General features: G+C 35.0%; 1 protein-coding gene across 13 annotated transcripts in view; it reads right to left on the bottom strand.

The window, feature by feature from the left end:
- Positions 1–25,819, bottom strand: part of WDR17 (WD repeat domain 17) — a 44,276-nt gene that overhangs the window by 15,783 nt on the left and 2,674 nt on the right. For 5 of the 13 annotated variants that reach the window (XR_014945353.1, XR_014945354.1, XM_015861782.3 and 2 more), the window contains exons 2-16: positions 15,084–15,212; positions 13,828–14,011; positions 12,287–12,517; positions 11,370–11,621; positions 10,492–10,614; positions 9,971–10,158; positions 8,803–8,971; positions 6,915–7,006; positions 5,743–5,825; positions 4,814–4,900; positions 3,043–3,207; positions 2,516–2,718; positions 2,284–2,433; positions 2,056–2,186; positions 456–581 (exon numbers count right to left, since the gene is read on the bottom strand). Coding sequence is in view for 8 of the 13 variants with exons in the window: in XM_015861782.3 (XP_015717268.2) it covers positions 456–581; positions 2,056–2,186; positions 2,284–2,433; positions 2,516–2,718; positions 3,043–3,207; positions 4,814–4,900; positions 5,743–5,825; positions 6,915–7,006; positions 8,803–8,971; positions 9,971–10,158; positions 10,492–10,614; positions 11,370–11,621; positions 12,287–12,517; positions 13,828–14,011; positions 15,084–15,206 (2,307 nt within the window). In the remaining 5 variants the exon portion in view is untranslated. Of the gene's footprint in view, positions 1–455; positions 582–2,055; positions 2,187–2,283; positions 2,434–2,515; positions 2,719–3,042; positions 3,208–4,813; positions 4,901–5,742; positions 5,826–6,914; positions 7,007–8,802; positions 8,972–9,970; positions 10,159–10,491; positions 10,615–11,369; positions 11,622–12,286; positions 12,518–13,827; positions 14,012–15,083; positions 15,213–16,885; positions 17,054–21,751; positions 22,316–25,819 lie in introns of those variants that run through there. The other 8 variants (XR_014945351.1, XR_014945350.1, XR_014945352.1 and 5 more) reach the window with 5 other exon arrangements.

The following is a 25,819-nucleotide window of genomic DNA, read 5'->3' as shown; positions in this document are numbered from 1 at the left end:
TCTACAGATGATTCCTGGTTCTGGAATTGCACGTTCCTGTCTAAGTCAGTCTAAAGCTGCGTAACTCCATTAATGACAGGTTCTTGCTTTTCTGCTCCTTCCACACAGCCCATTTCTGCTGCCTCTCCTCCATTTTCACACATGAATACCCCCGTCCCTAATCTGGACACAACTATAAACTCTGGATTTATCTAACCAAAGAATTTTACTTTACTGAATATAAAATACACATATAAAGCTTAGAATTTTAATATAGTATTTATCAAATCATTACAGACTTACCTAGAAGCCACTGTTCTAACAGATCAGTATTGAGTAGAGAACTGACATTGCACAAAAATTTTCAGACATGAAATAAGTTGTAATCCTTTGGAAAAAAAACTACGTACTATTTTAAGAGTGAGATACTAAACAGGTTATTAACAATCTTCCCATAACATTTATGTTTCACTTACCATTTTAAATCTAACAAGATGTTTGATATGCATAATTCCTTTGCGGTAATTTTGTGGAAGCAGACTATCATCCCGTCCTTTTATTACAGCAACTAAATCCCACAAATTTTTGCTGCCTCCTGGAGGCTGAAATTGTTATGGATGAAAAAGAAAGTTGTATTACAATAACATTCAAGAGAAATGAAACTTGTAAAGGCCTTAAAAAATGCTTGCCGAGAAATAAAACTCCAGACCATTTTACTATTGGAAGATTTACTATGACACTCAATAAAACTCCTTCATTTCTGAAAACAAAAGATATCATAAGACTCATGAATCAAAGTATTTGCTTATGTACAGTTACAGCTGAAGGCTCACCATTAGAGCTTCCCCTTTTGTTTCCAAGTGGGTACAAGCTCTGTTGCAATTAGCACAGGCATAAAACAATATCTGATGGGTTGCAATAGCTATTCAAGAAGTTGTTTACTGTCTTTTGTGGAAGAAAGGCATGAGTCAGGTTAACCAAAAAAAAATAAATAAAAAAATAGAGTTCAACACAAAATCCAGTTTACTACATTAAAACTCAAAAAAAAGAGATGTCTGGTGCACCAGTACACATGAGCTTCTACAGGTTGCAGTGATATTTTGTGGGGAATTTCCATAACATTTTAAACATTTATACTGTTCTAGTATTTCAGTCTTTCCCTCTGTAAAAAAGGAAGATGATAGCTTAATATTGAATTAATTCCTGAAGGGTCTAAGTAGTTAAAAAAGCTTACCAAAAAAAAAAAAAACAAAACCAAAAAAAACACCATTAAGCCTTTGACCTGAAGGAAGCTACCCAGAGGAACCTACTCACAGTAATTTAAGCAGTTGCTGGACTCAAAAACCAAACACAGCTGATGAGAAAAATTTGTTCTCTGAAAATTCTAATGTTTTGAAATAGTTTTGCTCCAGAATTAACACGGGACGTAAAAATATAGCACTTTCATCAAACAAGGAATTGTACAAGAACACTTCAATGGAACAGTCAGGAAATTTCAGGATTTGTAATTGAGGAAGGGTGTTTCAGCATCATATCCTAAAATTTAGCCAGAAATCAAAGCATACAAATATTTTGCATGAACTAGATCTCTGCAGATCAGCGTATTCATCTCACACGAAGTGTAATTCTAAGATATTTTTGCCCTTTTTCTACCTCAATTTCAGCCCACATGCAGTAAATAATCACAGGGATACAGGAGTTGATAATGTTAACTCAACTGCACCAAAAAGCTGCAGTGATTTAAAGGAAACTTTATTTTGCAACAAAACAGTCAATAGACAGCCGCTGGGGCAAAAGCGGTTCACATCTGCAGCTGCCAGGAGGTAATACAGCAATTCAGTATTACACAGACTTAGGCAGTTTAAACCTTATCCAGCAACCCTTTCGCAGACTAGAATAGGAATTCAGTGTAGTTCAATATATAACATATTTTCATTTTATTCAACAGAAAATTATAATTTCTATCCTTAGTTTTGGAGGCTGACTTCAGAGGAGAAAGCAGGACAAACTGTCAACCTTATGTTATCTAACATCCTCAAGGTGTTGCAATGATCCTTAAGTCTGTAGAATACTTACTGAAAAACATTCTGAAAACCATCTTAGTTTTTCTTCTCGAGTATTTCCTATCATCTTTTCTACTTCTTGCTTAATATCTCTGGAAACTTTACCACACAGCAAAGGAGGAGCACCAGATTCTACAGCACGATCTAATACAGAAAATATTTAGAAATTATATATGCATACATAATTTTAAGTACAGTAACATGTACAATATCTAAACAATTATATATGCAGTCTGCTTACCTATATTACCAATAACCTCATCCCAGCATTTATCTGCTAAGATATTTATCGGTAGAGGATTTATAAGTGGTGTCAATGACCAAAGTCTCACAGTAGAGTCACGAGAGCATGATGCCATAGTAAATGGTCGACTAGGATGACATGTTAATCCTAGTGGAGACAGAATTTAAAAGTGTGGTCAAATATTTAAAATTCATTTTAATACAGAAATAAAGTGTATTTTAAATATTACCATATACATCTGCACCATGATCATAAACAGCATCCAAGCACGTTCCATCTCTTGTGTCCCAGACTTGAATGGAATAGTCCCAACTGCCAGATACCAGAAGGTATGGAATTTCAGGATTCCACATCAGTCCTCGCACTGGAGCTTTATGTCCACTAAGAATACTTATACAAGCATCCTGTGTATAATCCCATATTCGAACAGTACTGAAACAGGATACAAAAGACCTATGCTCATTAAATTATCTACCAAAATATGACTCTCTCTACTTTAGCAATATTCTAAGCTTCAGAATATTTATTTGCAATATCTTTACAAAAGTAATTATAAAATATTATTACTTAACAAAAGGCAATTATAAAAGAGGCTAGAGTCAATGGCCAGCATTCTGAATCTGACCTGCAGAGAGATCTGAATTATCCATTATCCACAGAGCTTCTTAAAGAGCCAGTGGCAACAAGAGTACAAATGTTAAAAGTCATTCTAATAGCCCAGTGCTTGGGATCTTCTCACAGTTCAGAAATACACACCCATCATCAGAGCCACTGCACAGGATTCCTTCTCTCAGAGGAGACCAACGTACACGAAACACCTTTGCAGTATGTCCAGTAAAAACTTTCAGTGGCTGATCAGAGCTAGTTGCCAAGTAATAAACACGAACATTTTTATCCTCACAACCAGTAGCTATCATATCTCTGCAAAATAAAAATAATATATCATTAGTCACTGGAATCACATAAGTCCTCATGGTTTTGGAGTTTAAAAATAAATATGATACATATTTTGCAATTTACTTTTAAAAGTAATTCATTTTTGCTTGTCTTCTGTCTCTTTATAATGCCATTGAGTGACAACCCCATGAAATAGATGAAATAAAAAAAAGATGGAGATGTACAGTAGTCTAATCAAGCATTTCTGAATATAGTGAGTATATTGTATTCAGAACTCAGAATATAACTATTACTAGGTGAATTACTGCTGATTTATGATTTAATGAAATACAGAGTAAAAAGAATGTGAAGGAAATCTATAGACTGTGAGGATTCATTTATCTCAACACCCAGGTTTCAAAATTTTATTTCTACATATAAAGTAGGGGAGAGTGAAACAAGAATTCAAGGAGTGTAAGGCCTAAGACAGAAGCCTCTTTTCAGATTTCCTAGATGCCATTAAACAAAATACACATTAGGAAACCCACCAAGAAACAAACTGACAAAATTCAGGGAAGAGGCAAAAAACAGCCTTACTAAGGCATTATTTTAAATTCGCTCATACGAACTCCAATATTTATTAGTACTCTGGGTATTCACAAAGAATTCTTTACCAAGTTACTTTAAAGTCTTATATTGATATATTCAGTTTTTCAAATACTACATTTTTTTTTGTCATCAGGGTAAATGCTGCCATACGTTGTTTTTCAATGCTTATTATCTGTTTATAATATTGCATGATGTACAAACAATTTAAATTTTAACATAAGAGTTTCTTCATATTATGCTTTGATTCACCTTCAGGCAGTTGCTTTCAAACTGAATATGTGAATTAATAGAATGATTTAAGAACTCTAATAGATACATGGCTCTTATTCAGCTATATTCATTATTTATAGAGTCACAGAAGCATTATCAACTATTCTTCAAAGTGTAGACACATACTGGGCTCCTTCTAATGACACTTTAAAGAACAGCCACAATTCTCTAGATGCAAATTTGATTATAGCTACTTATGGGTATTTATCACTATCAACGTAGCATAAAGTATTCTGAGATCTGGACAGTTGGCAAGAATTAGACATGTATTAAAGTGCATTAAATTTGTTATATTAAGCTTTTTTGTGAGAAGGATCTAACAGCATGATTCTACCATTTAAGGCAGTACCACAGAAGCTGCCAGAACTGAAAGACATATTTTGCATTGTAATGGTTTTCCCAGAAATAATTACCATCTGAGAGATAGAAACTTACTGGCCCGGGCATAATATGGTACCCTAGTGGATGTCTAGCATATTCAATGGTAGTTTATGAGATCCTCATGCCTATACTGCTTAATCACAGTATATACATTTTCCAAACAGATTACATAATGCCTAGTCATATTGGTTTGCTATTAAATGGCATCATGATCAGCATTTGTTTTTCCTTCTTCTAGTTTAAACATATATTCTTTAGGAATTTATTAAGGAGTCTGTGTAAAAAAAATTAGCATTCTGGGCAATGAAATACACTACTGTGAATGTAAAGTTGCTGGCAATCCATTTCAATAGTAAATAGTCTCACTTATCAGGGGTATTTTTCCACTCACTTGTTGTTCTGACTCCAGTCACAGCCAAACACTGCAGCTGGGTGTTTGTACTTGTGAAGAACCTTGCCATCAATGGTTCGAATAATACTGAAACCAATTACAATAGAACATTATGAGTAGGCTATCCAAAAGTCACGTTTGATTCTATGCAAATAAGCCAGACAGCAACAAAGGTATACAGAAAGAAGTTTTTTACTCCTGCCCTTCAGCTACAGTACTACGTATTTCCCAGCAAAACATTTAATTGGACTTCATCATTTATAAAACATTCCTCCAAAGGAGCTGTAAAATTTTTACGCTGTGGTACCTCCCTTTCTGTAGAATTCTTACATGCCAAAATCTAAGTCATGGTGATACAACAGGTATGAACAGATATTTTTAAAAGATTTATTTTTGTCTAGATAATAAAGTTTTTCCTCTTCTTCTTAGATTGGAGTTGAAAGAAAAAGATTTGAAAGAGCTGAAAGGAAAAGATTTTTAAAGGTACTGAAACACAATACACCAAATTCTTGGCATTTGATAATTTTTTCAAAGAAACTATTATCCTTCTATAATAATAAATAGGAAATACTCTTCTATAATTGTGACTCCTAACAAAACTAAAAAACAAAACAATGAAGATAAAGAGCAATAGCTTATAAACAGTATCTGCTGTACAAATAAAAAACAAAGAATACTCTTTGCTAAATAAAACTTATGAACAGGCTTCAATATCAAAATGTCATAGCTACTATTGCTTTTGGAAACAGTTCCTTTATTATAATTCTTGAGACCCTAAAAAAATATATCCTAGCAAATATAGGAGATCAGAATATTCCGAATTTTGTCCAGTGAGTATGGTTTTTAAATTAATCACTGATGACGTTGTCAAAGTCTACTGGCTTGAGATGTGCATTTGTTGTTTTATTTTTTCTTCCAGTAACACTCACCAAAATCCATCATCGCTGCAGGTTGCTATTCTTTTGGAATCTTTATGACTCCAGGCAATGCAGAAGATTCCATTCTTTCCATGCTTCAAAAAATGCAAAATACCTATCAATAAGAAATAACTCACCCTTTTCTCTTATCTATTGACTCGTGGCTTTTTTTTCTTCTCCTATGGGCTTCAGCCCTTTTCTCCCAGTAAAGTGTAAGGTACAAAACCACATGAGGTCCTAAGTGTGTAAAGCTGTAATGGGAGACACAGACAGTAGTAAAACTGTCCTAGTCTCCAGGATACATGAGAGAAAACTGGATTAAGGGGAAGAATAAGCAACTCATGAATCTGAAGCTTGAATAAATGTTAGCTACTTCATCAAATAATGAAATCAGTGCGAATGAATAACTGTGAAAACTTAAGTGATATGTGCATCAGGACCAGCAATCCAAACCAGATCTTCAGTAGTAGCAATATGCCAAACTTCTGATGTGTTAGAGTTCTTTAAAGGTTGTTCTTCTCTACATTTGTCTTCTTAAACAGCAGCCTTTTCCTCTGACACAGATGTAGCCACAGGTAACTATGTCTAACACAAAGACTAGAGCTATATATTGAGAATACTACAAAACCTTGCATGCAGTTTGCATGAATGCTCTTTCTGTCAATAATAATTATGCTACTGTCCCAGGATACGCACAAGCCCTCAAAGATTACCAGTAATGTAAGGCAAGATTCTAAATAAGCCATATGTTTTAGCATGTTGCAAAAGGCAGTTTTACTGGTCTAAACTTCAGAAATTCTTTTCTGGGTCTAATGTTTGAAAATATGGAACATTGTTTCAATTTTTATGTTTTGATCCTCAGTTTTGAAGTCTATGTCCATATACATTTATACTTTGAAGAAAGAAACCACTCTGCTTTTGATATGCACCACCACTACAGAACCGCTTTTGAGATACTGAAGACCATCTGGTTCTTCACTATTCTCAGGTCGTAAACCCACTCAGAGGAAGTAGAAAAGAATTAATCTGTCTCACAGATAAACCAGCACTTACATCTTTCTTTGAATGGATTTCTGTTATAGTCCTTTAACATTTATTTATTTTTTTTAAATGCTATGTTTATTTGATACTAGAGGGAACAGCTAGTTTACATTCAATAGACAAAAAAAAAAATCTTATCTTACCTCACTGAATCGTGTTATTATTTTGCCTCTTGGGACATCCCAGATGAAGCCACCATTTCTGGACGTTGCACCTGCTATGCAGTTCAGATCCCCTTTAAAGAAAGACATTTTTAAGCTATCACAATTAACATAATATGAATAGAAATCAACAATGGCACAAAGCCAGTAGTTTTTCCACAGTTTAAGTCCAGTATTTGATATCAAGTGGTAAATACCAGTTCCACCCTTTTTCCTACATTCCTGTTTTGAACAAAGAGCAGACTGAAAGTTGTATAGTTGAAAAAAGCATTCTCAATGCCTGCTGAAAGCTTTGCAGTTAAAGTCACAAGAAAATAATGTTCAGTAAGCATACAATTTCAATGTTTTAAGCTTGAAGTAGATCAGTTGCTATTAAAGTTCCTTATATACTAACACAAACCAGGCAGAATGCTACAGTGCTTCTGTTTTCCTGTATCTTGCACCAGGCAGCATCTGAGCTAACAAGAACATACTTGAGCATGTACTGATACTCTATGAAGTGGGAAAGAAGAACAAAGGACAAAGGAGAAGCTGGAAATCAAGATTCTCATCACAGTAACTGTCTATACCTGATGAAGCTATATTTTATAGGTGTGTTTTGACTTACTTTATATTGCAATTACAAGCAAAAAAGGCCATTTGTACAAGGGGAGTCTAGGTAAAAGGTGCATATACAGAATGGAAAGAAATTCTGGTGGGACAAAGACAGAAAAAAAGAAAGAAAAGTTCTTTTGAGACCAAATTCAAGTAAAGACAAATACTGGAGTATACTTTATGAATGAAGCTAAACAATTGTACAAAGGTTAGAAGGAACTTGCTGGGAGTAAGGGATGCGAAAGAAGTAGTTCTGTCTGATACGGACAACAATGAAGTGTAAGGAACTGAAGTTAAGAGTACACAAGCTAAAGGACATGCTTTGAATTAGCCTAAATTTACTAGTTTACATTTTTAAAAATTCAGAATTCAAATCCTGAAAGACACCAATTCTACTCCTCCCCCTCACAAACAAGTTATTCTCTTAATGTGAGACGCTAATACAAACTGAAATTAAATTTTAAAACAAAACAACTCAAAAGATGGAACATCTTTTTTCATATTGTCATAATTTCTACAGAGCAATTCAAATCATATGTGAAAAAGAACAAGGTGCAAGAGATGCTCTGACATGAAAAACAAAGTGCCAATTCATTTCATTTATACAGGCTACATTCAGCTTCCCATAAAAATATTTCTTAAGAGTTTAAATTCATTGAAAAAGATCAGTCAGTTGAATTTAAACTTGAGAGAAAAAAATGAGTAAAATATCTGCTATCCAAATAATTCAGTCACAAGAACCCTACTTAACAAGTACTTACATCAATAATTTTATCATAAACGTACTCTCAAATTCAGCTAAATAGGTTGCAGAACAGTTCAAACATCAAAATTTCCAACTAACTTCAGTGTCTAAGATAGACATTTAGGAAAAAAAAACCAAAAACAGTCTTTATTCTAATAAACAGAGCTCAGTGATTGGAATAGCAAATAGGGATGAGTGTGTATTCCACTTTTTCAGCATAGAACTGAATTTGAACTCTTTTAATCAACTGTATCTCACACAAAGGAAGCCTTTTCATCATCTCTGTGATGCAGTGCTAGAAAAACTGGAGATTTCATTTCCTTCCTCCAGACTTAATATGAAATGTAGAGATCATTCCTCACAAGGGTAAATCTCAACAGGTACTGAAGCACTGGATTCTACAAGACTTAAATATGTTACTTTAGTCATGTTTAAAAACTTTTAAGACACCCTTCTGTCTAAAATGAATACTTTTGTCACACAAAGTGTTGCAATGCTGACTCAAGAACTTCTTAAGTAAAACATTCTTACCTGGAGCCCAAGAAATGGAATAAATAACCCCTTCATTACCAGGAGATGTGTAAACTGCTGTTAAAGTGTTTATGTCCCAAACTTTTATTGTGCCATCAAATGAAGCTGTAGCAAGAAGATCAGGGTTATCAGGTTTGAACTGACAATCAAAGATGGTCTCAATGTGTCCCTTAAAGGAAAAGAAAAACAAACAAAAAAAAGCTGTTTTTTATTAAAGTTCTTTTTTCCACCAGAAGTCCATCTAAACTAAGCTTAGTAAATGCTTAGTAAAAAGCATTTAGATCAATCATGAATTCAAAAACCCCTTCTCATTTTGACTACTCAGCCAAAATCAAAAGGCATTAAACTAGATTAGACTATAACACTTCAAGAACACTATTAAAAACAGAAAGATGTTGCCCCAAAACAACAGGATGACACAATACCGGGGATGCATTGTCCATTGGGATTCAGTTGATATAATAATAAAAAAAAAATCTAAATCTAAACAAAAGCAAGCAAAAGAAAACTGTAAAGCAGAAATTAACATTACCTTTTAGGTAAAGAGTATCTGACTGAAATAGTCAAGCTCTGTACAGTTTATTTTAAAACATTTAGAACACAGCTTTCTGCGTTCTAAAGCCAGATGCTTCCATATTGCAGTTTATACTTCAACCCTTCAGAACTTTCCCATCTTAACTTCTTAAAACAGTCTCATGGAATTAAATTTGACAAAAACATGAGAAGCAAATATACAAGAATTTTTTAAACCTCATTTGATTTACAAAAAAAACCCAAACAAAACAAAACAAAAAAACAACAAATAAAAATGAAAGCAGAATGTAAGCTTCTATTCAAACACAGACGTGTGACTGCAAACTACTTAAGGTTTACAAGGAAAACTGAGTGAAGAAAGAAAAATCCTTCTGAATAACCAGGGAAAAAGAGACTCACCTAACACGTGATAAACCCAATTGCAAACTTCTCCCTCAAAACGAGCTGATACGAGGACAGCTCCAAAATTACTATTAGAAGATCATTAAGTACCAGTAAAATTTCAGTTAAAACAAGCAAACAAAACTCATCACCATCAACCAGAAAACTCTTTATTTCTGAATGACAACAAATGTTCGAAGAAAAAGCTGGATAAGCCAAACTGTCATTTCAAAACAAAGAAAAAATGACCTACCAAATCTCTAAGGAAATCCCACTTTTTGGCTCCCATGTCATAAAGGCCAACACCACCATCCATGAAACAACAGACAACATGGCCAGGAGGAAGAGAAAATGCTTGTTTTTGTGATAAAGCTGGAGGAGGAACAGCCTCACTTGTCGAGGATGTATGAGGATAGTTAATAGGAGACGGAAATGAGAACGCTTAATAAAAGAAAAATACAGACATATTACTATCTCCAATTTTTTTATGCAATAATAAAGAGCAGTTATATAGACAAAATTGTTTTGTATTCCAGAGTTTTATACATATGCACACACAAACATACAGGGGAGTACAAAGCCTGACCTACTAAAGGACACTATACAGGGCTTGATCCCTTACAGATCCATTCAGTGGCATGAGAGGACGCTTTGTTTAACTAAGAACTACAGAGCAACCACAAGATTACAGAGATTTACTTGACTGTGCCAAGATTCACAAAAAGTATTATCTTAACTTGCATGCATAAGAATAACAACCAAGAGTACACTTACACTTCTTCTTTGGAGGAGAACTTAGCACATGCAAACTATGGAAACCAGAATTCTTCAATTTTAAATTATCTATAGGCACCGTATGTGATACATTCCAAATACGTAACACACCAACTTGAGAATCTGAAGTAACAAACATAAAAACATGTTTTTAGTTGCTCTGTTGTACTGTACATTATTTTCATACACCCTGAGAAGGACTTGAGAGTGGATAAGAAGCTGGATGTGAGCCAGCAGTGTGCACTTGCAGCCTGACAGGCCAACTGTGTTCCAGGCTGCATTAAAAGAAGAGTGGCCAGCAGTGAAAGGGAGGTGACTGTCCTCTACTCAGCTCTTGCGAGGCCCCATCTGCAGTACTGCATCCAGGCACCTGCATCCTGGGGCACCCAGCAGCACAGGAAGGACATGGAGCTCTTAGAGTGGGTCCAGAGGAGGGCCACTAAGATGATCAGAGGGCTGGAGCACCTCTCCTTTGAAGAAAGGCTGAGGGAACTCGGCTTGTTTAGCTTGAGAGAAAGCTCCAGAGAGACCTCATTGTGGCCTACCAATATTTGAAAGGAGTGTATAAACAGGAGTGTATAAACACAATTGTTTACAAGGGTGGATAGTGATAGGACAAGGGGGAATGGCTGTAAACTGAGACAGTTGTTTTATTTAGGAAAAATAGTTAGAAGTCACTTCCGTGTAAATACATACACTGCTCAGAGTAGTTTTCTGTTCTTTTCCACACAGATACTTGAAGAGGCTTTTTTGTACGATACATATGTGCTTCCATTTGTAGAAATGTTAATAAACAGATATCAAACCTTTGATAGCAGTTTTGAAGACTAAATGCTACATTTATCAATTTTCCATAAATTGGGAAATAAAAGGCTTACCTCCAGTTATAAACATTCCAGGTGCACTAGGAACCCAGGCTAAACACCGAACAGATGCTGCTGCACTGGGAAAATTAAATTTTGTGATACAGGACAGAGATTCTGAATCAACTAGTTGAATGCCATTATGTAAATTCGCAACAAGAAGGTAGTCATTTGACAAAGGGTCCCACTCCAGTGCTGTAACTGGATCTTCTTCATCTGTTCCTTTAAGAGACTCTGGTCTTAAGACATGCTTCTGATTTTTAGAACCTTTAAGAGCACAAGAATACAGATTATTTCAGCAATATTAAGTAACTAGAGGATATATTTTTTCAAATTTCACTTTTGTTTCCCTCTGAAATTGTATAGTCTAATCTTCTGTTTGATCCACTGAATTCAAGAAAGCTGATTTTGCAATATCTGACCTAATGTAGTCCTGCAGATGACTATTTTTTAATACAGCAGAACACAGAAACAGCTGTCAGCTTGATTAACCAATTTCTAATGAAAGAAAATATATGCTGTCCTGATAACTTCCATGAATAAAGGAGGTATTCAAGACCAGGCTTATAGAAAGCCTGATAAAAAGACCAAACTCTAGAACAGTGCAAATGCAAAGTAAGAGACTGCTGAAAAATTCAAGCTGGTCTATGCAGAATAAAAGAATTACTGGGAAATACAATTTATTTGAATTTTGTGGCTATTATTCTGTAACAGGTCAAAAATCTCAGTGTTATCACAAAAGGAAGTAGCAACAAAGAAAATGCTGTGTGCTTTTCATCTAAGTAATTTCTGTTATATACATGAAGTAGACATACTCTAAGTTTTGAACATGTACATGCATTCATAAAAATCTAAATGAAAAAAGTGCAGAATTACATGCAAGTACAAATATCATCAACAACAAAAACATGTTTTACCATATCAGTTTTTACCTGGCTGAAAAATAGACAGACTTCCATCAGTATGTCCAAAGACTACTTTCCCTTTTTTATTTGGATGCCACCTAAACAGACAGATATCCGACAAGAAACTGTGTGCTCCTTTATGTGCTGTTACCACGTTGAAAGATCCTGAGATAGTCCAAATGTACAAAGGACCTCTGTGGGACACAAATGCAACTGCGTCACCTTCATTCCAGCACCAGCTTAGTGATGTAGGAATTCCTGAAACACACAGAGTAAGGATTTAAAATTCAGTGCATTACTGCCAGACCCAGTAGCAGCAATTGTCTTGAACACCTGTACAATTACTCACATACACTAATTATGAGATTGAAATTTAGAAAACTGTACGAGCATCTTATGGTGTGAAAATAAACTACATATATCCAGAAAGTAGTCACATAACACCTACCGACAGGGTCAGCAGGTTAAGGATTTCAACATTAGCAACTCCAACACTAATTATCCTTGTAATTTAATGTGTGTCTGAAGGGGTAAACAATAAAACAAATTCCTCAAACTGATAATTCATAACTGTTCCAGTTTGGGCATTTTAATGCTACTCTTTCTGTCTTTGTAACTACCACATTATCAGGAGGTTTAAAGAGATTATCCTAAAAATGATTTTAAGAAAGTTGAAAATTAGAAAAAACATGTTACTTCACATGTATTTATTGGTTGAAGTGGGATCAGTTTTTATGTTACTGAATAATTGGAGTCAACATTCAGTTTGGATTAGATCAAATCATTTTATGCTTCCCTATTTATTCCTTTTACAGCATATGCAAGATATAGAAGATATTCAAAGGCATCCCAGATACTCTCTTCTGCAGAGAAGAAAAGTATCCTGGAAGAACTTGAGATGCTGACTGTTTGCAGGCAGTAAGTGTAGGAGTCAAACATGGCTGGAAGACTGTTTGAAAAGAAAAATACAACCTGTTGGTTTTGACTGAATGAAGAACTGAGCCAAGAAAATTGACAGGTATAGACATTCAACACCCTAAATGTTTATTGCAATCTCCTAATCAGCAGTTTTAAGCCCTGAGATACTATGCAGTTGGGTAAGCATTAGAATATTTTAATAAAAACCTTTTTTCAAATTCTTGGATATTTTCTACCTAGATCTGCTGACTGCTACATTATTTGCTTTCATTTTCTTAAGGTTTACATGAAAATACATGATCTAAGGCTTGAATCTTAATTATTCATCCTTTTTATAAGGATAAAAATGTTTGTGTTTGCTCAACAACAACAAAAAAAAAATCAATGGCAACAAATTCTTGAATTGATCAAGTACTTTATTCTTTCCTTTACACTTTCTTTTCACTAATTACTGGATAGTTTGGGGCAATTTACTTGAATGTTAGTCTTCTAAAATAAACAATAACAAATCTGATCACATGAATATTGTGTTGCGTAACTATTATACCCCTGGCCTACTAATCATTACTATTCTACTGCATATCAATATTTCTGATACCTGAAGATGAGAAAAGCTGTATGGAACAAACAGACCTCCATGTCTGAAATACCTTTTGTATCATCCAGCTTGGCCACAACTTTCTGTTCAGTCACATTCCAAATAATTACTAAACTATCTACACTGGCACTTGCAAACATGTCAGGATTGTGTGGACACCAAGATATGGCTGTGATTGTCTTCTTATGCTCAGACATAATTGCTCGAAGCTTGAATTCATTGTATTGGTGATCCAGCTAAAACAAAAAGCAAAAATACATTTTAGAAATAAATATTTTGAAAATTCATCTTTAATACTGTTGAGTAGGAGAACAGTTCAGGCTTATAGATGGAACAGTGATGAACTTAATAACTGACAAGTTGATATCTCAACATATTACATTTGTATCCATTTAGCTTACACTGAAGCGTTACCAAATATTAAATCAGCTCAAACAGTATTAACATACATTACTATTTTCTCTTTTACACAATTATATTCCTTTAATAACTGCACTCAATTTTCACATAATGATTCTAAAGTGCATTCTTTATAGCTAACCTACAAGTGACAGAATACAAAAGTACAAAATTTTAATTTCTTATTTTACTTAATCTAATTTTAAAAAGTCCCAAAACTCAACAAAATTTTATTCTAATCCCACTAGCAGTATAACTTGCACAGTTAAAATAAGCTAAAATCCCACAGTATTTCTCAGTCTGAACATTCCACATGACAGCATTTACATTTTTTGTTATTTGTTGGTGTACAGCAACTGAGAACTTGAAAAGACCACATTGCTCTGCAGTTCAGAAACAGTGAAAGTCATAGCTTAGACCAAACAAAAGAAAGGTGGGCCAAGGAATTCCCAACTCCATATAGCCCTGTCCAAAGTTCCCCAGAATGAGTTAAAGCAACCTTAAAAGATTAGTTTTACATTTCAAATGAAATCATGTAATTTTTTCCATTTCCCTCTCAAAACCTGTGCTATTATTGCACTTTATTTATCTCAGGCATTTGTTGGATTGTGAGCTTGTTTTTTGTTTTTTGTTTTTTTTTTTTAATCCAAATAATTCGGGACACATGAAACTTGAAATACAATTTTTAAATCAAATTTTTGCACCTATTCTAACTAGCGGAAAAAATAATTTGGAAAAGGTATGAGAGAAGTTGAGTACTACAAAGTTTCCTTCTCAGCAGCAACCATGCTTCCAAACTAAAATACAACAAAGGGGCTCAAAGTAATATAGACAGTAATGTAAAAAAATCAAAACAACAACAACAAAAAAACACCACCAAAAACTTGTCTGTTAAATAAGAAATCTTACCTGATAAATATAAATAGCAAGTGTAGCACAATAGGCAAATCTGTCCCCGCTAGCAGCACAAACATCTTTGTTCCATGGCTGACATCCAGCAGCTAGAAGACCCACTTGTCTAACATATGACATTTTTGCCTTTAAGACAGAAAATCATTAAGATATAGCATGAAAACATGTTACAGTCCAGAACTTCTTGTTTCTATAAATAACTTATTCATTTTTTTACCTAGCTTTTGTTTTAAATACTAAAAGCTTGTATTTGTGAGGTATAAATGAACACAACAGAAGTGTGGGGATGGGCCTCTTCCCCCACATAACTACAGACAAGACAAGTGGTAACAGCCATAATTTGTTCCAGAGAAGGTTTGGGTTTACAAAGATTAATTTTTTTTCCTCAGAAAGCACAGTGATACATTGGAACAGACTGCTCAGGGAGGTGTTCAAGAAATGTGCAGATGTGACGTTGAGGGACATGGTTTAGTGGGCATGGGTGATGTCTTCATAGTTGGCCTAGATGGTCTTAAAGGTCTTTTCCAACCTACATGATTCTACACCACTAGGTTAGTATGAGTATGAATTACTTATCACCATCCTTTCAGGAGATGCTAAGTTTCCTTAACTACTGTGAGTTGTGGAAAATAAAAAGCAAAGTTTGCTGAACAGTAATAAAGAAATGCTGTAGTAATCTATGGCTGCAGTGTCTGAAACAAGATTTTCCTCTAGATCACTTCTGCTAACTAGCATTAAATGTGTGCACAAATTCAGTTGCTCCAACTACACTTTTTCCTCTGCAGTGTATGAGGGAAATAATCCTTTGCAGGGAATTTAAAAGCTGTAACAGAAATGGTCCTTGAAGAAATGATATAATACAAGAAATACCAGAGGAAAATATAAGCATATATATGAGAAACAATATTACAAAGGGAATCTCAAACTACTTGCTCCACTCAGACTAGAAGGATAACTGACTTTAACATAAAAACACAAGAAATGCTCTGCTGAGACAGATCAATTATACATCTAGCTCAGTATTTTATTAATGTTTGATATATCAACAGGCTGCCTAGACAGAGCAAGAGCCTGGTCACTTTTCTATAATCTATTTACATACCAAGAATACAAACAGCTTCAAAGGTATTGTTTGCTAAAATTTACTCCTCCCTGCAAATTAATTACTTTAACATATAGTTATTCTCAACTTCGTATTTTTAAGCTCTTTATTCTCACTTGTAAGAGTACAGATTGTTAACAAAGTGCAGCACTACCTTTAAACAAAACACTTTCATCAGTGCAAACATTCAACACATTAAGTAGTATTACGATGAAACAGAACAAATCAATACAAGCATTTTCAACAAAACACACAACATATTAGAAACAGTTTCCTATCAATAGTCACTTTTCATTAAGACTCAGTTATTTTGCTTCCAAAATAGGGCTTGCGGCTGTTTTTTATTTCTCTTTGTATAACAAAATAAATGATACAGAAGTAGCTACATTGGATTCTCAAGTATACTCTGGAAAAAAGCTATGCATGTAAAAAATACATATACTCCCCTTAGAAATCTAATAAGGGATGCCTTCGGTTTCCAAGGAGATGAAGGAAAGGAGGAGGACAACAGTGAAAATGTTTCCCCCCCATTGGCAAAAGGAGCAACAACATTAAGTTGCTAAATATAGGGAAAAAACACTAAATTGCAATTCTGTTCATCTTAGAATTACTATTTACAAATAACATATGGATGGACTAGATACATAGACGTGGCTATATATCAAAGTCTTAGTGATAAATGCCTGGTAATTCCTACCTTAGCCTAAGAATCATATTTGGTAAATCATTTAAGAATTTCCATCATCATTCCATGTGACCCTGCTGCTTCCAAAATGCAAAAATCTGGTTCTGGTTGTAGAATAAAATGACTTCACTTGACCATGATGGAACTAAACCTTAATGCTCAGGTAACACTGCAGTTACTAAGGAATGCAGGGGAAAAGACTGAGCATTGTGTTGCACAACACTCACACAGTGGCAGTAGCCTAGCAACTGCAGGTCTTTAACAGGCACAAATTCAATTTCAGCATTACCTTCCTTTCTCTGCTTCAGCTACTCAGTTTATTTCATTGTTGCTTTCTTTTTTGACTGTAAAACAGTATTTATTTAGCACCCTTTAATTATGGTATGTGCTTGCAAGTTTTAAGTATTCATAAATGCTCAACCATCAAGCACCAACCTCCATCACATACTAATACCATTAGCAAATGTATGTTTACAATGTGGCACGAACACAGAAGTGAGCATATGATATTTTATGTAAATCAATATGTTTCTGCATATATCAAAAGCCTGTTTTCTGAACAGCTATGTATATTAAGGTCCTAGGTGTCTCCTGCTTCTATTCTCACTGTCTTCCATTTAAGTCTGTGCATTTTCTTATGAGAAAAGCTTGGTGCCACAGCTGTAGCTTTGGTATACAGATAATATCTTTCACCCATACTATTGCTCCAAGGTCAATGAAAATATAGTAATTAAAGACCTACTTTAAGGAGACTTTAAGTCTCCTTAAGAACACTGGGCGTATTTGTGGGAGAAACAATTGGAGATGAAAATGCGACCTGCAAACCTTAGAGCTTCACGTCTACTGCCCTATTTAATCAGACCAGTTTGAAGCATCAGAGAACAGACAAGGATTCTTCTGGTTGAAAACATGGAGATTTTCAAACAAGAAGTCTCCATGCCTGCACATATAGCAGAAACCAATCTACCTCCTCTCAGTGCTTACCTTAATATTAAGCGGTACTCTTCCAAAGGAGCTAGAAAACGCCAAGCACATTATAACCACATTAAGAAATTAAGTTATAGCTAGTAATCTGCCCAGACCCATCAAATAAAGCATAATTGGAAGTATCCCCTTACACTTGCAACTTAAAAGTAAACAGACAAATTAAATCAAAGACTAAACAGCAATGAAATATCCCTAAACTTAAATAAATGATCCTTTCTGAAACATTTAAGAAGCTGGTGCATTCTCTATACTTTCTACTACGTTCATAAAGTAGGAAAAGACTTGTGAATGTTTACCTGTATGAATCAGTATTTTGCACAATTTTAATTTGAAGAACTTCAAAAGTAAAAGAAAACATACAGAAGTAATCTTACACTATGAGAATGACAAATTGATGAATACTGTCAAAGATCACTTGCTATGGATTTAGGCAGATCCACAGCAAAAAAATTAGAAACAAAGAATGGAGGGCAATGTTATCTACCAATTCTAAGACCTTAAGACCAGAACTGACACTGATATCAGTATCAGTTGTTACAGCTGTTAAATTCTAATCCTTCCTGCATTGCAGGGAGTACCACAAAATCCTGAAGAACTTTTAATTCTTGATACAATCAAACTGCAGTTGCTAATGCAGGTATCTAAATAGTCTTACTGAGGATGTATGTGCACTGCTTCAAAGTGAATACTTCTCAGCAAAAGATTAACTAAAACTGCCTACATAAATCACAACAGTGACAAGGCAGGATAATTATGTAGGTTTATGCACGTACTGCTGTTAAAAGAAGATAAGAACTTCATACATCCCAGCAGGATTTAACCTTTCTAGCTGACTATTTCTTAAAGTGCCAGGTTGATCGCTAGCTTACCACTGACTGCATGGACACTTTGTATGCTTCTCTAAAAAGGAAGAAGAAAAAAAAAGCAGACAAGTTTCTTTCTATTTCTGTACACAATTCATAGAACACACATTGCCTGCTGCTCATGAAGTATCAGAAAACCAAGGTAAAGTGCCAGTTTCAGTGCACCACAGTTGAAAAAAGCTTTGTATTTCAACACTGTTCAGCGTGCACAGGAAAGATATGGAGGTACTGGAGCAGGCCCAGAGAAGGACAACAAGGCTTGTGAAGGGCTTGGAGAATCAACCCTATGAGGAGAGGCTGAGGAAACTGGGGCTGTTTAGTCTGGGGAAAAGGAGGCTGAGAGGAGACTTTATTGCTCTCTTCCAGTACCTGAAAGGTGCTTACAGTGAGAATGGGGCAAGTTTCTTCTCACTGGTGACAAGTGACAGGACAAGGGGAAATGGCCTCAAGTTGTGCCAGGGTAAGTTTAGGTTGGATGTTAGGAAACACTTCTTTACAGAAAGGGTAGTTAGGTACTGGAATAGGCTCCCCAGGGAGGTGGTTGAATCGCCATCCCTGGATGTATTTAAGAGCCGTTTGGGTGTGCTGCTCAGGGATATGATTTAGCAGAGAGTTGTTAGAGTTAGGGTACTATGGTTAGGTTGTGGTTGGACTTGATGATCTTTAAGGTCTTTTCCAACCTGGGTAATTCTGTGATTCTATCATTCTTCTAGAACAGCAGAATCCTTTGCTAGACTCATCGCCTTCAAACACCGGCTGCAAGTTTACTAACTTATGATTAACAAGTTTAAAATGGGTGTGTTTGATTATCTGGACACTGACTAGAAAAAGAACAGTTACAGGAAAAGGTATTTTAAAAGAATAATGTTCTCTTAGTTTTCACATCTCTTTTAAACCTCCACAATAAACCCAGAGCTGAAGTACTAGCAGAACGGACTTAACTATCTGACCTCACATGGGAAGAAGTCTGAGGAATGTTCTGCACCTGGCTGACATTTGGTTAAGTCTGGACTTAAATCAGACTGGAAGTGCATTCTGCCCTATAACATTGGATTTTATGGTACAGGCAGCAACTTTAGGATTTGAGGCAAAGGAATCAGAAGCTCCATTTAAATACAAAACCAACCAGCCAAGCATCCTTACAAAGCTCATTTTCATTTCCTAGAAAACATTAGGATAGAAAGCAGGAAGGAAAAAAAATATTTCCGTCCTTAGTGGTGCCAGCTCAGCAAATACACAGAGATTCTTCCATTCACCTGCTCTCCTAATCCCTTGCTTACAGGCTATTACATAATAACGTGTGTAATTTTTGTTAACATTATCCTTCTGCAGCTGCTATTTTTGCTCATCTCCGATGACACAATTCTAAGGATATGCACTAAGCACAAAAGAAAACCCCAAAAATTTGAAATAATTTAAATCAAATACTTCTCTCAAGAAGTATATAATGATATTCAAGGTAACCTACAGTAACAGAATGCTAATTTCAAGGCAAGGCATTCAGAAATTAGATAGGAATTACTGCATTTTTAATTCAGTCACCTTGACTGTTTATGAAAATCCTTCAAAGGATAATATTTTAATAAATAAAATTCACAATTATAATTTTTACTCAGTTTCCAAATTTTCTTCCACAAGACAAGAAGCTTCTCAAGGACATGAGTATAAGAATATAAAATCAGGATTTCTTACTTGAAATCAAAACCATTAAGATGTTATTGTTGTGTTTTAAGCATAGAAATTAAACGTTTCAAAGAAAATCTGATGTCAAGGAAGTCCTACGAAGAAGTGTTCTTCACTTCCTTAATACGCTGTAAGTACAGCTTCACTAGAATATCTCAAAGTGTGAACAAGACAAACTAAATAGAAATACTACAATTTAAATCAGACTAAGTCTGGTACTTTTAACAATACATCATAAAGAACCTCGAAGTACATACAATCAACCTGAGACACCATAGTGCACTGGTTGCAAAACTAGAGGTATTGACTGTTCATCTATTATGTATATATCATATATTATATGATACATGGTTGTATGTACTCCTTTGCATTATATCAGTGTAAAACATTTAACACCCTCCATAAGAGTATCATCTTGCAATTCAGAGTTCCCAAAATCATTAAAGATTGCTTTTGTGCTGGTTGACTGTCAAGATGCTACCTCTAGGTACATCTCATCTGTATCTGTCGAGCAGCTATTAAAGGATAATTCCACTTCTGAGACATTCTAAGGCAAGAGTCACATGTAGTATTAGAATCGTGCAAGAAGTACAAGGATCCACCTTTTTTTTAATATTCGTGAGCATATAAATGATATTACCATGTGATGCATGATAGTATGTTTTTAAAAGCTGCTGGCCTTTGTGTTTCAGTAGCATCACCCACATTCTGATTCAATAGCTGAGAACACACTATTAAAATGAGAAATAGAAATTACACAGTTATGTAAAGCAACTCAATGCAGCTAAAGAAATCCGATACTCATTTCTCACCCTAAATCTATGAAAGCAGATGTAGATCAAGCTTGCCCAAAGCATATAGTTATAAAAAAGAATCCAAGCTACCCAGCAGATGTTGCTATAGTAACCACACTCCTCTTCAGAAAAACGTTAGTAAAAAGAAAAGCACACGTATTCAAAGTAGAACTTGGAAATGACCTCAGGTGAATTTATCTCCCAATTGTTGTTTGATTCAATTAACACATCTAATTAGTTTACTCCACACATAGTACCGTATCACAAAGAATTAATGTAAGTTTGAATCCCATCTCATTTAATATTAAAGAAATCTAGCAATTAAATTATGCAAACAACAAATGCAAACAGCTGTCTTAACTTCTAGTATAATTTATCAACCTAGAAACATTAATTTTCAAATAAAAATCAGTTTAGATGTTACATATGATATAAAAATCCTATTGAAACTTGCAACACCATAGAAACATTGATACTAGTTACATAATAAACAGAAGCTTAAAGAGAAACAAAACTAAAAGGAGAAAAATATTAATTTAAGCAATTCTTACTCGTTGCTGTCCTTCATACCAATCATCTTCATCATACCAGTGGGAAATGTAAGTCATCCAAGCCATGAATGAATGTGGAAATTAAAAATACAGAATCTGAACACCTGCAAGTACAACGAGTTCTGTGCTGAAATTTACTGAAAACTACAAGATCAGATCTGAACTCTGTCACGATTCCCTGATTACATATTTATGAATTTAAAGCTTTATCGTTTGAGATACCTTTAGCAACAATATAAACATTATCCATATATTGGATTCTGAAAAGAAGCAGAAATCAGCACTAAAACAGAAAATTAAACAGTAAAACAGTAAAGATTGTGCATTCCAGTATTTTAAACTAAAGGAGGTTTGTGCTAAAGGCTTGATTTTAGAATGCTTCTGAGCTCTGAAAATGAGGTTGCTCCTTGAATCATTATTTGTCTCCAATAACGATTTGTCTTTTTCTCCTAAATATACTGTCTGTAAGAAGAGCGGTTCAGTGCACAAGAGCTGGTATTAAAATATAAATTACTTCCAGAGTCATGTGATGTGATATGTCTGGGTTACGTAGGGAGTGCTTTCAGATGGCAGAGGGAGGAGTTCTGCATTTTCAATCATTGCAGGCACATCTTATGCTTAACAACATTAAAACAGAAAGCAACCAAAAGCATCTTCACTGCAATGTGCAGAGCCTGAAGGGCTCAGCTACAGCTACCAGCAGTGGCTGGCAAATTTAGGAAGCCTAATGTTCACTAATTCATCAGAATGCATCCACTGCTTTCCTCTCCCTCAGGATAGTTTCATGTATCTATTACTTCTACAGTAAATATCACTTCTTTATCGTAAAGAAGTTGTATTATTCACATCATAATTAGAGATCCTTGAGAACTACACAATCCCCATTTCTGAAGTCCAGAACCCAGACAAACTGTATCTTCCTAGGCTGAATTATTTCTCCAAAGCTATTAATAGAATAATTGCAAATGCTTGGAGTTGGTGGTCAGCATTACCTAGTGTCACAAAAGAGCTGGATTCCCTCCTAACACCAGTATGCAACTCAGTGTCATTACCAGTTCTACTTAAGCACAGTTTTCATGAAGGTGATCAGGTAAGCAAGTTAAGTTCTCACATACACAGAAGGGGAGAGAAGCAGCAACACTGAGACTTTCCAGCATCTTACTCAGGAATTATGACACTCAAAGACAAAGCACCAAACTACAGAAAGATTAAATCAAGACACCCAATATGTTTATGAGAAATACCACTCCCAGAGTAACTAAAGACTGCTTGGAGTTACATAGCCCTCCAGTCTGGCAGATACATACACAAGAATAAAAAAGAGCTTCCTACCATACTGCTGAAATTCTTCTAGAGTTTAAAGACTTCACCTCACACTTAAAGCGTGTAATTGTCTGCAACATCAAACTACATCAGAAATACAAGATTACACATGGTATACAGCCTTATTAATTCAGCAGTAATTGGGATTTGTTGCCCTTCAAAGCCTACATTGGTTATTTATGTTTCATGAATAGCATAGCATGCAGTAAACCAAAAACCCACTTGGCACATTATAATGCTACAATGAGATGGAAAGTGCTGTAATGATAGCAAAGTAGCAAGACCCCAGCTGCAGCAAATGAGTATGTGCCCAAATACAGCAGACACAGAAACAAAGGAAATAATCTGCTTACCCATGAAAGGTACACTGGAATCTCCAACAAGATACCCTTCCCTGTCAGACCTTAAATGAGGTATAGGAAGGGGGAGATCCTGGCTCCACCCCTTCTGGTCACTCAGGAACATTGCATGCACCTGAGCTCCCCTGGGTTGGCCCTGCCTTCCCACCAGGTGCTCAATCAATGGTGTTCAAGCCGTGACTCAGCATTTCTCCTACATACATACTGCCATCATTCTTTCATTCTCTCCTTTAATGGCAACAAAAGCTACCATGATATCTAAGTCCGAATAGAGCAAATTGAATTTTTGTTCAAGCATTGGGAGTTAATAAGGCATTTAAGTAGATCAGACCAGAACAGCCATCTTTAAGGCATATCTAAGTGTTTTATTTACATTAATGGAGATGAATGACTGGCCCCAAAGTTTACAGAACTAATGTTTTTCTTGAAGTGATATTACAATTGATCTTACTTCCAGTCACTTTCTTGCAGGTAACTTTTCACTGTGAGATTAAGTTCTTTACAAAGCCATATCCTCAACAGAATCTGAAGGGATAAACTGAAGAGTATTGTGGCCTCAATCTCTAAACACTAAAACATAACCTTAAATATAACACTCATATATACTTTATCTAAAACGCACAGGACAGAAGATTACATATGAAAATCAAGATCTAAATGGCACTGCAATTAACAAGCTGACACTGTTCTCCCATCCTATCTAACAACTGCTGAGATCAGCAATTCATTTCAGTTCTGACAAAACATCTTCAGAACCAGACGAATAGTTACAACTTCCCTACCCTGATTTATCACTTCTGTGATCAAATTTCCTATATCAAATCAACAATGAATTACTATTTTTCTCCAAATGCATTTCTAATAACTGCTTGTTTCTGTTTAAAACCTTACTCAGAAATTGTTAGATATTCGACTACTTAAGAAACGATATGGACAAGTTTGATATACTCTTGCTCTAAATCAGCATTAAGCAGATTTTGAAATTAAGAATGATTTTCAAATATCTGGACTTCAGAAATTGGTATTTTATAAGTTCATCCCACAATTCACTTGGAACTTTTTCACACAATTATTCTCTGCCAATCCACACCACAGGTATTATTTCATAATATATTCCTTAATATTACCATACATTATTGACTAACAGTATTTTAAAGATTAACTACAATTTTGCATCAGTTTTATTTCCCCACATATTATAAAGCCACAAAATTAATGATGGGAATTAAAGACAAAAAGAAAAAAAGAAAAAGAAACATTAAAGAACAAAACACTATTTAAAAATCCTTAGTTACTACAATATAGAAATCCACTGATTTCTTTTCATGACACATGTGGCATTATGTAAACTCAGTGTATCAGTTTCTGTAGTAAAAAAAAAAAACAACAAAACAAAGCATGTCTGGTTTTACTTACTAATTTGTGCTTTAATAACTTTTACAGTGAGAACATGAAGTATGTAATAATAGTTAATATCCTACAATAAATCCAAAAATAGCATGCCTACAGTGAGGCTGTGCAATAAGCCTTAACCAACCCGGGTTTCAGGGAGCCTGTCATATGAGGTCAGCCAAGAATTAGGTCTTTCCCCCCAACTGCTTCCAAAGTACTGATGGCACAACAGCAAGCATGTGGTCTCTCCTTTCCTTCTCACCCTCATTTACTCCTTCCAACAAGTTATATGGATTTATATGACAAGACAACATATAGGATAGCTCGGCTACCACACAGTGATCAAAACAAGCTGTTAGTAACGCCCATGAAACACCATCATCATCACTAAGGTCTTGTGCCAGCACAGTTCTAGAACAACCTTCCTGTAAGAGTATAAGGACAAAAGTGCAGCTAATTTTAAGGCTAAGCTTTATCGGTTTATGAAGAAGATTAGGCTCTAGCTGCCAACAATAGCAGAGGATTGGACTTGATCACACATCTTCCTAAGATTATTCTGTAACTGGATCTTGAAAAACAAATCCAACGAAACTTTCAGTTGCATTTTCTTTCTAAGAAAACAACTTCAATGTCTATTATGAAAAAGATATAAATGAGCATAATCATACATGCAGTATCACTGTTACTACTGTTTAGCAGACATTTCTATTCAAATTCAATGAAGAAGTGTTACAACACTGAAGAAAAAGGAAAATTACATATCTTTGATTTTTAAGTTTCTTAATAAAGCAAAAATAGGAAGGCACACTGTTTATCTGTGGAGAAAAATTATAACCTTACCCAAAGCTAATTAGATGGTGAAATACTGGTCTCCATTTCATAATCACAACACATAAATCAAATCTGGATGTAATCAGAGCTGTTGTATTGCACTTTCTGAGTGTCAGAAAATACATAATACAGCAAGAAATATACTACGTCTATTTGTTATACC

Source organism: Coturnix japonica, chromosome 4 (assembly GCF_054131305.1).
Source record: "Coturnix japonica strain WE chromosome 4, WE-NBRP24, whole genome shotgun sequence".
NCBI lineage: Eukaryota > Metazoa > Chordata > Aves > Galliformes > Phasianidae > Coturnix > Coturnix japonica.
Note: the sequence above shows the minus strand (reverse complement) of the source record. Positions and strands in the feature narration are given on the sequence as shown.